At 42.0% G+C, this 16,605-nt stretch overlaps 1 protein-coding gene across 1 annotated transcript in view; it reads right to left on the bottom strand.

The window, feature by feature from the left end:
• PAPPA2 (pappalysin 2) overlaps positions 1–16,605 on the bottom strand; it is a 335,895-nt gene that overhangs the window by 93,721 nt on the left and 225,569 nt on the right. The window contains exons 14-15 of the mRNA XM_004372847.2: positions 5,655–5,826; positions 1,500–1,677 (exon numbers count right to left, since the gene is read on the bottom strand). Coding sequence (XP_004372904.1) covers positions 1,500–1,677; positions 5,655–5,826 — 350 coding nt within the window. The remainder of the gene's footprint in view (positions 1–1,499; positions 1,678–5,654; positions 5,827–16,605) is intronic.

Below are 16,605 nucleotides of genomic sequence, written 5' to 3'. Positions count from 1 at the left end.
TATAAAGAAAATGTTCTACATTCTACCTTGGTGAGTAGCATCTGGGGTCTTAAAAGCCTGTGAGCAGCCATCTAAGATACTCCACTGGTCTCACCCCTTCCAGAGCAAGGGAGAATGAAGAAAACAAGATACAAGGGAAAGCTCAGTCCTTTGGACTAATTGGCCACAACTACCATGGCCTCCACCAGACTGAGTCCAGTACAGCTAGATGGTGCTTGGCTACCACCGCTGACTGCTATGACAGGGATCACAAGAGAGGGTCCTGGACAGAGCTGGTGAAAAATTCTAACAAAATTCTAACTATACAAAAAAAGACCAGACTTACTGGCCTGACAGAGACTGGACAAACCCTGAGAGTATGGCCCCTGGACACCCTTATAGCTCAGTGATGAAGTCACTCCTAAAGCTTACCCTTCAGCCAAAGATTAGACAGCCCCATAAAACACAATGAGACTAACAGGGCACAACAGTCCAGGGACAAGGACCAGAAGGCAGGAGGGGACAGGAAAGCTGGTAATAGGGAACCCAAGGTTGAGAAGGAAGAATGCTGACATGTCGTGGGGTTGTTAACCAATGTCATAAAACAGTATGTGTACTAACTTTAATGAGAAACTATTTGTCCTATAAACCTTCATCTATAGTACAAAAAAAAAACAAGTTCTGTGCTTAAACACTGCACCATATGCCTCAGTAGATAGTATAATTCAAGCTTCCTCAAAGAGTAATCCGTAGACTGCCCATAGTAGCAGACCTACTCCATCAGAATCTCTCAGAGTTAAGGCTGAGGAATCTGCCTTTGTAACAAGCCTCCTAGGTAACTGTTGGGCACACCAAAGTCCAAGAACTCTTAGTGAGGCAAAAAGCAAGGTGTGGAGTCAGTTAGGGCAGGTTCCACTCCATCTTCATCTCTTACTAGCAATACCCAAAAACCGACTCATAGCAACCCTATAGGACAGAGTAGAACTGCCTCATAGGGTTTCCAAAGCTGTAAATCTTTATGGAAGCAGACTGCCTTGTCTTTCTCCCACAGAGAAGCTGGTGGATTCGAACTGCTGAACTTTTGGTTAGCAGCCAAGCACTTAACCACTGTGCCACCAGGACTCCTTACTGGCAGTGTAGCCAAGGACAAATTATATAACTGTTTTCTCATTTATCAAATGGAACTAAGAACACTTTGTTTTTAGGATTTTTATAAATATTAAGAAAAAAATTTGCATAATAAATGGTATTTTGATTGTTAATATTATCAGAACAACCGTATTAGTTGGCTTGACTGCAGGGTGTGTACAATCAATTAAAGGCAGAAGGAAAGTCTATGTTTCTTTCATTGATAATGTCCTGAGCCTGTGCATCCTTCCAGATTGTGAGGAATGGTTTTGCCCTTTTGGGGCTTTGCTGTTGTTATCAGAGGAGGGTGGTACAGCAGAACAAATAGGAGGGGCACCAAAGCAGGGAAGCATGAAAGAACTTGCATACAGTTCCTATTGGCCAGACAATACCTTGAAGCTTGGCTGGTGGGACACAGGAGATTGAGCAGCGTTTGAGAAAGTCCGTTCCCTCTGAGCAGGAAAAGGTTGCATAGTTCACCAAAGACTGGTCTGGAATGCCGCAGTCAAGGGGCATGCAACTCACAGCCCGGTCCCAGTGCCCAGAGGAACACGTGAGCAGAATTTCCTTCTAGAAACAGAGAATTTTCCTATGTCAAGGTCACATAGAAAGGCATATCCAGATAATTTATAGGCTTTAGAAGAGCTCTAGAGATTATTTGTCCAAACATTTAAAACAGGTAAAATTATTTTGTCTGTCCCCTTTGTGGTACCATATTGTTTTAATATATAGCCTCATATGGTTTTCAATGGCTGTTTTTTTGGAAGTAGATTTACCAGGCCTTTCTTCCAAGGTGTCTCTGGGTAAACTTGACTCTTCAACCTTTTGGTTATCAGCTGAGCACATTAACTATTTGCACCACCTAGGGACTCCTAGTCTAACAATGCCAAGGTATAATCCTGATGAATGTAAGAGAATCATTACATGGACATGCTCCTCTAGCCCAGCTCCATTGGATGCCCTGCATTTGCTCCACTAGGTCTGTTATCTAACCTTTTCCATCCTGTTCTGGGCCCAGGGACGCCAGCCTGTGAGGAGTTCATGCCTTTGGCTTGTGCTTGAGTTCAGGCCCCGGGACACGCTAGCAGGATATCGGTGAGAGAGGGAGTACAGCGAGGTTGGGGAGCTTGTCTACCTGGGGAGTTGCTATAGGCTGGCTGCATCCTTTGACGGCTTTCCCCACACGGCTCCTGCTCTTTCTGTGGGTTCTGCTAACTGCTCCCCACACTCATCCTTTCAGACCTAGAGGTGTTCACAGAGACCCTTTGCCCTGGGATACTGCACCATTTCCTTGTGATTTCCCTGTACCCTGACTACACCTCTATAAACAGCCCCTTTATTAAATTCTCCTCAGAACACTCACTTTCGAGCATGCCATCTATTTCTGCTAGGACCCTTACTGGTAAGCCAACTGACAATGCTACTGAAAAAAACAAAACAAAACAAAAAAACACTTTTACTGCGAACCATGCATAGTATCTAAGGACTGCTGGCAGTTCATGCAGGCAAGGCCCCTTCCAAACCGTGTGGAAATCAGAAAGATTCTAGCCATTTCCCTATCATTTTCAGTAGGTTAGCCCTAGAGTTGGTGGTGTTGTTAGGTGCTATCAAGTTGATTCCGATTCATAGTGACTGCACGTGACAGAGCAGAACTGCCCCACAGGGCTTTCTAGGCCATAACCTTTACAGGAGCAGATCGTCAGGTCTTTCTCCCGGGGAGCCACTGAGTTCGAAACACTGACCTTTTGGTTAGAAGTTGAGCGTTTAACCATTTGCACCACCAGGGCTCTTGGTTCTAAAGTACATTCCCATTAATTAAATGGACTAACATTTACTGAGCACTTAGAAGGGCCAGGTCCTGTACTAGGATTGGATAAGCCAGATGTCCTGAAGGAGCTAAAAACCTACCAGAGTTGTAAGATACATGTTCAAACAGTGGCTCAAAATGTCTGAAGGAGGAATAATGTAAAGAAGGGGAACGGGAAAGAGGAAGGGAGGAAAGGAACTAAAGAGAGAAAATGCAAAAGATATATTTTTACTGGTAATATCCTACCCCCTTCTATAATGATTTGAGAGAATATGACAAAAAGAATGCCAACAATAAAATCAAAGAAGTAGAAAACGGAGACCAAGAAGAAAGAAAACATAGATATGTAAAACTCAAACACTATAATATATGTAATATGATATAATCAATGTAAGTGTAGAAGTAAAACTGCACTATGGGAATTGGAGGGGCTGCTCCTCCCTGGGCAGGGAGGTAAAGAATTTGGAGCAAGTTTCAAAGTAGGTAGTGCTGTAGCCGGCCTTTAAAAGATGATAAGGACTTCCTAGCAGCCAGAGGGAGACAGGAGGAGAAGGTGCTCAGATTCGGGGGAGAGGGGGAACAGAATGAGCAGGACCTAGAGACCTGTGAGCTCATGGCTAGTTTGGGAAAAAGCACAGCAGTTACTTTAGCCACTGGTTACCAAAGACAGAGAGGGGAGATTCTGCGGCCGAGACAGCCTTCCCACCAGGAGACCACAGTGGCTCCAAAGCCAAAGGTAAAATGACTGGTGAAAGCACCTGTCACTCCCTGACACCAACTCCTGGCTAGCGGCTCCTCCAGGCTTCCCAATGTTTCCCTGTTGCCTGCCAGAGGGACCCAGTTGAAGCCAGACACATTTTCCTGTTTAGCTTCAATTCTTGCATCAACAAAAAGCAATTATCCCCCGTCTTGTGATCACGAGCCGGGATTGTATAATTTCCTTAGTGGGGCCAGTCACAGGTGACGGGGCGGTCAGCTGACCACACCAGATTGTTGGCAAAGGAAAAACCCTCATCTTTTCCCTCTCAACCCAGATTCTGCCCCTTACACACTGATCACAGCCTGGAAGTCTGGCTCAAACCACAATGATTCACTCATCATTGAAAGAATGTCTCTCAAACTCTGCATATACTGCCGGATTTTCTCCTTGCTTTATTAGGTATTGTCTGTTTCGTCTTGAGTTTCCTAATTTTAATGCCTTGCTAACGTCGTCTTTCCTTCTCTCTCTGCCTTTCACTCTCTTTACCTGTCATATCAGTGGATTCAGTCTCTACCTTCTTTTTGCTCTTTTTCATTCTTTCTGTCTCTTTTCTAGTGTGACTACCTTTATCTGGGTTAAGATAGGTTTAAGAACAGGTGATAAGGGCTCTGCCTTTCTGACCAAAGTAACTGACAACATCATTAGACCAAGAAGCTGGTGCCTCAAGACATATTGCAACTGTTTGTCTAGGCAGAACCTGAAACCAAAGATTGTGTCTTTAACCCCGAGCTTTTTCAGGTAAGGGTGATGTAAGAAGTTGAAAATGGATAATAGTGGCAGTTGCTCAACATGATGTACACCATTAATAACACTAAGGTGTACGTGTGAAAAATGTTGACATGGCTAATGTTTTGTTACATACATATTTACCACAAGTTAAAGGAAAAAAATAAAATGAGTCTGTAAATTCTGACCATCTCTAAGCAAGTGAAATTCTCCCATGGCTTCACAACCTGTATAAGGAGTCAACTGGTACAAAACAAAAAAACTTTCCCATCTTCCAAGCCGTTGGTATCTAGCCAACCAATCATGCTTCCACTCCTTCCTCATGACACCACAACTTTCCGATGCTCTCCTCATGCACCACTCATTATCCGTTGTCTAGTGCATCGTTTATCTCATCGTATGATATTTTCTAGTGGTTGATTGCAAGTTTAAAGTTCCTCTGTAGAGCATTGTAAGCTCTTTAAGAGAAAGATGGAAAATGGAATTCTTAGCTGAGAATATACCACCACGCTCAGAATAATACTAGCCAAGAGTTTAGAGTGCTATGTACCTATCATTTTACTAGAAGCTTTATGTACCTATCATTTTACTAGAAGCTTTTTTATTTTTTCCATTAGTCATCATCATACCTTAATGAGATAAATACTTCTGTTTTAATCATTTTATAAAAGTTGAAATGGGCTTAAAGAGGTTAATTTTGTCTTGTTTTTTTGTTTTAAGTTACAAATCTAGCATGCAATGGAGCCAAAATTTCATTCCAAACTGGTCTTCCAAATCTGCTAGTAGAAACTTGGGAATTTGAACCAAAGCTAGATAGAATGCCCATGTTAACAGATTTACGGCTTTTTAGAGAGAAAATCAGGCTCTCCTTCCCAGCCTTCTTATAGGAGGGTTGGGGGGCTGAACAGTGAACCATAGATAAGCTGATTGAAATCTCTCTTCTCTCTAAATTGTGGACACGTCTAAACAGTGGCATTGTCATCTTGAGGCAAAAGTGGGGGACGTAATTTCTGATAGGAAGACAAAAACATAGAAGAAGACTAGAGTAAGCCCTTCCCTGGTTAATCAGAATTGCACATGCTCTTATGTACCCTGCATTTCTATAAAACCTGCTTGTCCTTGCTTGTTAGAGTCCTCATTTTTCCTTTCAAATAATTTAAAAACACCTGCCCTTCCCCAGCCCAGCCAAGGAGAAGAGCATGAGTAGCTCCCTTACCAGGAACTTGGTCCTGTTGACCATGGACTCCAACTCACCTGCATGGGCCTGAGGTACTGCCCGCTCCTGGCCTGAAGGGCAAACCCCCGTTCACAGGTGACAGCACACTTCATGTGACCTGGGCCACCAGAGGTACAATTCACCGCATCCGTGTGATTAAGCAGCAATGGTGCACAGCTGCCCTGCTCCCCGCAAGGCTGATGGACACAGCTGGGAAGGATAGAAACAGAAGGCTCTTAGGGCTGGCTCCGAACCAACAGGCAGGCAGCAGGAGTGACTTTACACCTCCCTCTGGGAAGTGCCTCTAAACCAGGGAGAACAACTATTCTCCAAAACCTACGTTAAACTCGTCACCTCCTTCTATATTTCCCGGAAACATGAACAGTGGTAACTGACTTCTGTGGCTGTCACAGGAGGAACTAGATTTAGGTGATGGGGTGAGGTAAGGGAGTGCCTGAGAGTCCTGCACAGTTTCAGAAATGAATTGATCAGGGAGTGAGTAATACTCGAAATATTTGACATGGTTCCAGGAAATACAGTTTAGGAGCTGAATCCTGGAGGCCCCTGGCTGTGTCAGGCATTAACCTTTTATTTGTTTGATCACAAGGAGGTCCCAGGAGGCCTTGTATGAAGGGCCTGGGTATCTGGGATGGCAGAAAGGGCAGCATCTATTTATTGATAGGGAGTACTGGGGGCATAGTGGTTAAGTGCTCGGCTGCTCACAGAAAGGTTGGTGGTTTGAACCCACCAGCCACTCTGTGGTAGAAAGATGTGGCAGTCAGCTTCTGTAAAGACTGCAGCCTTGGAAACCCTATGGGGCAGTTCTACTCTGTCCTCTAGGGTTACTAGGAGTCAGAATTTGACTTGACAGCAATGGGTTTCGGTTCTGATTTACTGATGAGTAAGGATATATTTTAACAACTGGCACAGCCACAAAAGTACATGCCACTGAGAATCAGCACGGGTTGATCAGAAATTGAGCCAGGATAGGCAGAGGAAGCTCACAGATGCCTGGTACAACCAGAGACATCATCTCAAGCAAAGGAAAAGTACTGCCTGGATTGCTGGGATCAATTAACCAGGAAAAGGAGAGATATATCAACTCTCCAGAGTTCAGAGAGACTCAGCATGGAGTCGGCTTGGACTGGAACCACAACAAGGATGTGATGGAGCAAGAAGAAGGCGACCCTCTTACCAAGACAGAACCACAGAGGTTAAAAATTAGAGCACTGGCCTCAGGCTGTCTGGGTTTGAATCCTGGCTCTACCATTTACTAGCTGGGTGATTTGGGGCAAGTTATCCATTCTCCAGTGTATTAGCTTATTCCCTGTAAGATATGGATAATGATGGTATGTACCTCACAGTCAGGGTAAAATGATTTAATTCACGTGAGGTATGCAGAACAATGTCCAGAACATAAAAGTGTTCCATAAATGTTAACTATTGTTAATATTAGAGACTTTGGGCATGATGAACTAGATTTAGGCAGCCTCAAGCAGTCTAAATGCATAGATGTCAAATTACTTTAAAGTTATATTCTCTAAAGGAATTTTGAACAACAAGGAAGTTCCTCTCCTTTCCTAATTCTTAAGTTGCTATACACAATCTTTTATTAGAAGTTTAAATTGTTGCAAAGGATAGAATGCTAGCGCATTACAAACATTGACATTAAAATAAAACTGCTACATCACTTTAAAAAACTATTCAGTGGAACCTAAGCTATCATAGTGACGTCACATCCACCATCACCCGTTTTAAAAATATGTGAACAGCAAAAGATTCAAGCCATCCAGCCTGCATCTTTCCTTTTTCTCTTTGAATTCATATTTTCATTCCATTTACACCACAGAGTTTTATCTTAATAAACTATATTTTTATGCCTAGAAGTCTTTAATTGATCATTCTAGCATGTTTCTTTGAACCAAAATTTGAAGTGTTAAAATTTTCCTTCAGTATTGTTTTATCATTATTATTATTATTAGTTTACAAGGGATCAAAACAACATTAAAATATTACAGATTTTCATCAATTATCATTATCTATAAGAAATAAAATTCCATTGGAAATTCATCTTTTAATGAGATGTTTGGAATCTTTTTTTCCCCAATTAATTCATGCATCCATGAATGGACATTACTTATTGCTAGAATAAGATAAGGTTCAGCATCAATTCTACTTGTATTTTTATAGATATGAAGCTGGGAAAACCTGTCCCCATTAATAAACAGAGGGTAATGAAGAGACTTAGGTTGTAACAATATTCCTTAATTCTTTAACTCTTTCCAAGTTTCCCACATGTTCCATTTTCTCTCCTCCGCTCATAGCTAGTTATGTGGACTGAACAAACAAAATGTTTGGGAGCCTAAAGACTTTTAAGTTAACTTACAGAAATTTCTGTAAATCGTACACATCCTCGGTGCCCTCTTATAATCTCGACACTTAAATGCTTTGAGCAAGGACATCCTTTAAACTCCTTTACAAGTTGGCATAATCCCCAAGGTTGCATCCTTGAACTTCTTCTCTATCTTGTTTACCTCGATCGCTGGTTCTCTTTCACCCTCGTTCTCACTCTTGCTCTTTTTTCTTCTCTCTCTCTCTTATTCTTAATTGCCTTTGACAAGAAGACTTTGGTATCAGTCCTTATATAATTCCCAGCTCTGCCACTTAGTGCCCGGTGACCATAAGAAAACTCCTTAATCAATCCAAGTACTCATTTCCACCATTAATAAAATGGGGACAATGATACAATCTACTTTATGATGCTGTTGTAAGGATTATATGGTAATGCTTCTACAACACCTAGAAGAAAGGAGGGAATCTCTGGGTGGTACAAATGGTTAACACGCTTGGCAGCTAATTGAAAGGTTGGAGGTTCAAGTCTACCTGAGACATCTCAGAAGAAAGTCCTGGCCATCTACTTCCAAACAATAAGCCACTAAAAACCCTACAGAGCATAGTTCTACTCTGACACCCATGGAGTTGCCATGAGCTGGAGTCAATTCAATGGCAACTGATTTGGTTTTTAGTCAGCAGAGAATAAAAATACAGTAAAAGTTAGTTGCCATAACACAAACGTTGCTTTTGTTACTTTTGCCCACTCCCATTACCTCACCTGTCACCTCTGCTGATATATCCCTTGCCTATAATCCATTTCTGAGGTCTCCTTCTTCCTCCCTTCTTTTCCAAATGTTACCTAACTCTCTCTCTCAGTGCATTTGCTGTATTCAAAATCAAGCACATCATCTCCCAATGCCCTTGCAAATGTGTCTCAGCATCTGTCTTCATGGTTTGCTTGAAGGAAGATACCACATTTACAGCCTGCCCTGATGAACCTTGAGCTCATCTTAGACTTCTTCTCTCCCCACCTGCCAGGTTCTGGGCTAGACCAACCTACAGAGTTCACAGCTAGAGTGATTCCTGTGTCCCTCTACTTCCTGTCATTCATGCTCAGTCATCTTACCCAAGACCTTAACTTGGCAGCTGGGCCTGAGCCTATCTATGAAGTCTACTAATTGATGTATTCAGCCATGCTTCTTTCCATTACAATCAATTCCACAACTCTAGGCTTGGTTAAGGTGCCCTGGTGGTGCAATGGTTAAGTGCTCCACTGCTAACTGAAAAGTCAGCAGTTCAACCCCACCAGCTTCTCTGTAGGAGAAAAGACCTGGTGATCTACTCCTATAAAGATTACAGCGTAGGAAACTCTATGGGGCAGCTCTACTCTGTCCTATAGGGTAGCTATGAGTCAGAATCGACTTGACGACACACAACAAGGTCTGGCTATCTTCCTAAGTAGCCTGTCTTATCACTAGACAGTGAGCTCCTTGGAGGTCGACCTATGTTTTTATTCATTACTGTATCCCCAGTGCCAATAACAATGCCTGTCACAATAGTAGGCTCTCTATAAACGTTAGCTGAATGAATGGATGCACGATTATTCTGATAAAAGCGGTCTTCTCTGCATCCCCATCATCTACTGAATTAAATACAAATTCCCTGTTCTGGTATTCAATGCCTTACAAAATTGAGTCTCCTCTTACATCCAGAATCAGGCATAGTACTAGTAGCAGTACTAGTATAGTTGATTCTGATTAATGGCGACCCCATGTGTGGCAGAGTAGAACTGTGCTCCATTGGGTTTTCAATGGCTGATTTTTCAGAAGTAGACTGCCAGGCCTCTGGGAGGACTTGAACTGCCAACCTTTTGGTTAGCAGTCAAGCACTTCTGGGTTCCAGTCTCATCTCTGCTACATTGGGATGTGACCCTGGACAATTTACCTTGAGAAGCTGTAGTTTCCTCAGATGTACCTCAAGAGAGAGTTGTTGTGAAGATTATAAAAAATTATGTGAAGTGTTAGTATGGTGCCTGGCACACGATAGGAACTCAAAAAATGAAAGCTATTGCTGTTATTAATTTTCTCCACCACTCCACTGCCAATTGCCCAGGTTCCACCCACAGTGGCCTGTCCACAGTCACATGTATCCTTTGGTTTTCCCATTTCTGTACCTTTACTCAATTTGTTGAGATTTCCAAAAGGCCTTCCTTCCCTAAGAAGCCCCTCCAGATATCTCCCCCCTTTCATCCTCCCAGCTGAATTTAAAAAATAGCTCCCTTTTAACATTTCTCTCTATCTTGTGTCATGGTCAATCATGCATTTGCTTGTTTATTCCTTGGTTCGTTCATTCATTCAACCTTTTATCCACTAGGCAATTGGTAGATGAGTGTCTCCTAAATGTTCATCCCCTAACTAGATTATGAACTTCTTGAAGACAAATACTGATTCTTACCCACTTTTATATTTACCGTAACCCTTGCTATAGTAGACACAATAATTATTTGCTGAATTAAATTTGTTCATATTACAGACAACAAGGTAAGTCAATGGTTATCAAAATGGGAAATCTGTTAAATTTTTAAATGATACATGAGAATCTGAAATACAAATATTTCATTCTCAAACAATGATTTAACTATCATTCATTCATTCATTAATAGACATGTACTGAGCACTTACTGTTTTCAAGGTACAGGTCTGAGTACTGGGGATATAATAAGGACCATGCCCTTAAGTAACTAAGTCTAGTGTAAGTTACAGTCTAGTCCAAGAGACTATTAGGATAAACTTAATGTAGCATTATCTTGTTCTTGATGCTGTGGCCAGTGCTGCTAAATATTAGCCAAAATGACTGCTGTGAATCTTGTCATCATTAATTTGCTCTGTTTGCCCTTGAATTGTGTTAATGATCAATGACTTTTTCAAAGGGCTGGGCAACAAGAGAAGAAAGTGGAAAATAAAATATCATTGAACATGAACACACAGCCTCAAAATAATTGAGAGTTGATTAAAAGCACTGATCTGAATATGTGAAGTTTCTGTCCCTGATCTTGTACCCACTGGATTTAAATCATATGTCAGTGACATTTTTGTTTCTTTTTCATATGTTTGTTAGGGATTGGATGGAGGGATTGGAGTTGAGTGGCATAAAGCAAACTTATTTTCTTTGTTAAGCCCTGGTTATTCCCTATCATGATGTGGTACCCTCAGACTCACTTCATGGGGCCTGATGGAAGAGAAATATGTAAGTTGTAGGGAGATTGTTAATTGGCAGCATGGATTCCCCCAATCCCATGCTGATAACTGGATATGTAACATAGGAAATAAATCTTTGTCTCTGAGTATTTATTCAGCTTATCTGGATAAAGGAGCTAAAACCTAACTATTCTCCATGGGATGCAATCAGAACACCTCATTTAGGGATGCTAAAGAACTCCAATCTCCATAGATGCTACATGTCGTTGAGGCCCACAAAACATAGTATTTTCTTCAGTGTGTTGAGCAGTAAGTACTAGAAAACAGAGACTAATTAACAGCTCTGATTCATGTCAGCTCATTGCCAAGAAATTAATGTGAACTAGCACGTGCTGTTTTTCAGTGACTCCATCCAATTAATGCATGTCATCATTGAGGACAAATACGTGCTGAGACAAGACACAAAACAAATACTCTGAATGAGCCTCCTTCCATCAAGATGGGGTTCCATTAACTTCTGTTGCTATGACAACAAGTGTGAGAAGTCCAGCCAGCACTGGCAGCAAGGGAAACATAGTGAGACAGGGGAGCATACGAGAGGGGAAGGTGACATGAAATAAGACCAAAGAGAAAGCACCAAACCCAGACCTGTTTATGAAGTGAGAAATGGTTTCAGGGCAGCTGCTGCGAATTCTTTCACTAGCTTATATTTCCATTTGCTTCCTTTTTGAGGAATTTGTTTTATGAGGATGGTGTTTGTCAGGTCGTTAGCTTCTGATGGCAGCTGGTACGAATTGTAGACTTCTCCCCTTGCACCCCAACCCCAACCCCCCTGCCGTGTTTCTCTTCCACTACAGACACTGCTTCTCTGAGCAAAGTTTTTGTGTTCTCCATTTTCCCGCCCTCCTGATATGCTCTCCTTTCTGCCTAACGCCATATAAGCTCCACTATCATAATGATAATGCTAGTCATAAAAATAATGACTCTTAAAACTTCTCAAAAGCTTTCTTCTTATGGTCTTTGGACAAACGTTAATGAAAGTGGCGGGAGTGAAGCCATATAATGCTCCAGAGGGTGGGAAGTTAGGTATTTATCTTGGTTTGACATACAAGGAAAGTAAAGCTGTCTGGAGACTGGCTGGAGGCCACACAGAGAGTCAGAGGAAAATCCTCGGGCTGGACCTCAGAGCCCTCACTCTCAGGGCCAGCCGAGACCACGAGGCCATCTCCTGAGGGACAGGGTTGCTTTCCTGTTGCTTTCTTTTGACAAAGCAGCCTAGGCCAGAGTGAGCCAAGAAACTCCTCAGCAGGATAGGCTGGGAAAAAGTATAGACTATGTTTTCTTTAAACTATAGCAAACTAAATTGGCAATGTTTGTCCAATCACCACTCTCTACAAGATGCTACATGTGTTTCCTCCTGTGGCAGCACCTCCTCGCCCTTCCACCCATTTTTTCCAGACCTTCTTCGATATCCCATCGCAAAGTGTTTTTGGGTAAAGATGTGATAAACCCATTGAGATGTGATTCACAAGTATTTCCATTTTAACAGGGACAAAGTTTTAAGCCAAAGGAATGAGTTTTTTCATGGTGGAATTTTAAGCCAGTAGGCTGGAAGAAGAAGCACGTCAAGCCCTTAGAAGTTACATTATGTACGTGGCCAGCTCTCCATAGGGATTGTCCCCAATTCAAGTTTTCCTTTTTACCTCTTCCACTTCTTTTATAGGCCTCTATTCTCTCTGTCTTCTGATCCTTATTGCCCAAAGTCATTTTGTTTGAGGGCTTTAAGAAATGCTCTCTACCTCTTCAAAATGTATTTTAACCCTGGACTCTTCTCCTCAAAATATATGTAATCTACTCATAAACACACCAGCATGATGCTAGTACTGTCTTGCCTCAGGATGTGTGTGTCCTTTCTTGGATAGGTCTGTGATGATTCTGTATTTTGGAAATCGCTTTGGCACAGTTCCATAAAAGAGTGGTCCTCTTATGGCATAAGGCAGGCTTTCTTAACTCTAGCTCTGCATTACAGTACTCATCTGGGGAGCTTTTAAAAAATACAGATAACCAGGTTTGGCACCCTAGGGATTTTGATTCGGTAGTCCTGGGGTGAGATCTGTGATTTTTGTTGTTTGTTTTTATTGTCATATATATATGACAACATTTTCCAATGCAACATTTGCATCTGTGATGTTTTTAAGTTTCCAAGTTTTTCATGTCCACCAGGAGTGAAATCCAGTGCCATAAAGATCTGATTATATGCAATCTGAAAGATATATCAATAAATTCCATAAACCAGGACTATAAAATAGCAAGGTTGATTCCAAAAGGAGAAACTGGTCCCAATGTTTGATTATTATGCTTGAATGAATTAATCACAAATTATCACCTAGAAGCCACAGCATGTATCAAAAGTATAAAGCATTTGCCCTGTTCTGAAGAAACTTTGAACACAGCTGAAGAGAGAAAATAATTAAACCATGTGTCACTGATTATAAATACATGGCTGTTTCAGAGAAAGTTTCATTGTGGGATTTGGTTCACCCTCAGTGAATGAACAAGATATGGAAAGGGAAAAGGGGACATGGAGGATACTCCTGAAAAGTTACCTCCGAGGCTTTACAAACAGAACACATGGAAAGGTAGCACTCTCAAAACCTGGGCAAAGACACCATTTCCTCCCTACCACTGTGAAAAAGAGGAAGACCCTCAATGAGATGGATTGACACAGTGGCTGCAAAAATGGGCTCAAGCATTTCAACAATCGTGAGGATGGCGCAGGACCAGGCAGTGTTTCGTTTTGTTGTACATAAGGTTGCTATGAATCAGAACCAACTCAACAGCACCTAACAACAACAACAGCTGTGAACTCAATAAAATTCAGTGTATGCAAAACCCAAAAACCTGCTGCTCTCTAGTCAATTCTGACTCAGAGAGACCTTACAGGACAGACCAGAACTTCCCCATAGGGTTTCGGAGGCTGTAAAAGATTATGGGAGCAGACTGCCACATCTCTCTCCCACAGTTCAACTAGTGGGATGGAATTGCCAAACTTTAGGTTAGCAGCCGAGGGCTTAACCACTGTGCCACCTGGGCTCCTTTCAGTACAGTGTGTGCAGATATCTTAAATTCTGTCTAGCAGATTTAGAGAACCCTATATTGAAAGGTGAGACCTGGTGGTGCAGTGGTTAAGAGCTCGGCTGCTAACCAAAAGGTCGGCAGTTTGAATCCATCAGCTGCTCCTTGGAAACTCTATGGGGCAGTTCTACTCTGTTCTGTAGTTTGCTTTGAGTCGGAATCGACTTGATGGCAATGGGTTATTTTTTTTAATATATATATTGAAAGGAGTCATCATCTCCATCCGAAGATATATTCAAGGTCAAGTTCACAAAGTCTTCCTATACCTTTCAGTGTTTAGTGAGGGACAGGGTAAGGCTGATACCAGGAAACAGACATCATTCTCTGATGACCGAGTGTCAGACCCACTAACAAACCTTCCATGAGCTGTCCCCAGGAGACGCCAAACTTGACACCTCTTTCGATTTTTTTCATTTCTTGAGGCTGCTACAGGGAAGTTGTTATAGCTTACAGCATAGGTCTACTCTTGAGAAGCTGGCCAGTTCCTGATGAATGGGTAACATCCTGGCTGTTCTGCCCCCAGCTGCCCTGAAGCTTTGCTCCGATGTTGCCCTAAGGGTCCAAGCCACTCTGGAGGAATTTCAGGAGGCCATGACAACATTCCAGAGTTAATCAGAATCTGTAGTGACACCTTTGTTTCTCCTATGTGAGTGTCACTTGAAGATCATGGGCTAAAGATGTCATTTCCATAATGTGACTACTGGGGGGTGAGGAAGACTTTTAACAACCATCAACATATCTTACAGGAACCACAGCTTGCTAAAAGTGAGATAATTTAACCAAAAATTCCTCATATTAGAGAGAGGTAACTGAGCCTGAAAGGAATGACATGATATTCCAGAACTACCTACCTCACTAAAACTGCAATGCACAACAAAGAGGCATTTAATTGGGCTTTAGCACAAACTCAGTATCAGGATGACATCAGCCGTAGTAAAACTAAATCCACTGCCGTCAAGTCAATTCCAACTCATAGTGACCCTATAGGACAAAGTAGAATTGCCCATAGGGTTTCCAAGGCTGTAATCTTTACGGAAGCAGACTTCCACATCTTTCTCCCACAGAGCAGCTGGTGGGTTCAAACTGCTGACCTTTTAGTTAGCAGCCCAGCGCTTAACCATTGTGTTACCAGGGCTCCTTTCAAGCTCTAGTAGCACACATGAATTTTTATACAAGTTATTGTCCCACCCTCCATCAGTTATCCAGAAAATACTGACTACAACGTGATATCTAGAATCTAGGTTAGTCCAGGAGAAATTCTGGCATCTGCACCACACTTTTTCAGAAACAGCGTGGTGTGATGGAAAAGTAGTAGATCAAGGCCCATGTGACCTGGGTTTTGGTCTTGGCTTGCCCTTGCTTAGCTCTATAACCCTGGGGCAAGTCTTTTAACCACTCTGGCCCTCAATCTGCAAATCTGTAAAATGACAGGGTAGAACTAGGTTCTTTCAAAGGTCCCCTCCAGATCTAACATGGTATTTGATTTCATAGATGAAGTGATGGCGGTATTGGGTGGGCGTACAGAAAACCCAACAATGGGCAGGATGTGGTGGAGAACCCAAGCAAGGCTTTCTCACAAGCTTTCCTGCCCAGTGTAAATTTTTGCTTATGGTCACAACTTTTCTGCTGTTAAGTTAAACAAAATATTGCAATTCATTTATCCAAGAAGTGTCACCATTGACTAAATAGCACTCCCCGCATTTTCTCTAGAAACAGCTCTTTTAAGGTTAACTAGTAAAACAGGATCAGATTTCTCTCCATTTCTCCACTGTGTTTTATTGATTCCTATTGAAATAAGACAATGTGGGCTAAGAAGGAATGTATGCTCAGGATTTGGCAGCAGATAGGAATAGGATGTACAGAATTTAGAGTGGACTGGAAGAGTTGGAGTCCTCATTAATCTTCCCACCATCAACTGCAAAATCAAATGCAATGACAATAATAGCATTCTTCCTTAAAGGGGTTTGCGATTTCTCCAAGGCAATACAAAAAAAACAAAAGGTCTCCACTCTGGCTGCCCAGTCTCTCTCATCCTCACCTCTGGTTCCATCTTCACTCTAGAGGACAGGAACTACAGCAAATTTTTTTTTATCGTATCATATATACCAGATCATATATTTTTTTTATCAGCCTTCTTAGGCTGGTGTTTCACTGAAAAGCCATACCAACTGTGATGGGAAAATTAATTCAAGTTCTTCTGTGAAGATTCACATCTGAGGGAAACAGAGGAATCTCAGCAGTAATTCTGATTCCTTCCTCAAATGGTAGAGAAATGAAGAATGATTGCACCAAACCGACCTCTCCTTCCATACCTGCATGCTGG

Source organism: Trichechus manatus, unplaced genomic scaffold (genome assembly GCF_000243295.1).
Source record: "Trichechus manatus latirostris isolate Lorelei unplaced genomic scaffold, TriManLat1.0 scaffold00021, whole genome shotgun sequence".
Taxonomy (NCBI): Eukaryota; Metazoa; Chordata; class Mammalia; order Sirenia; family Trichechidae; genus Trichechus; species Trichechus manatus.
Note: the sequence above shows the minus strand (reverse complement) of the source record. Positions and strands in the feature narration are given on the sequence as shown.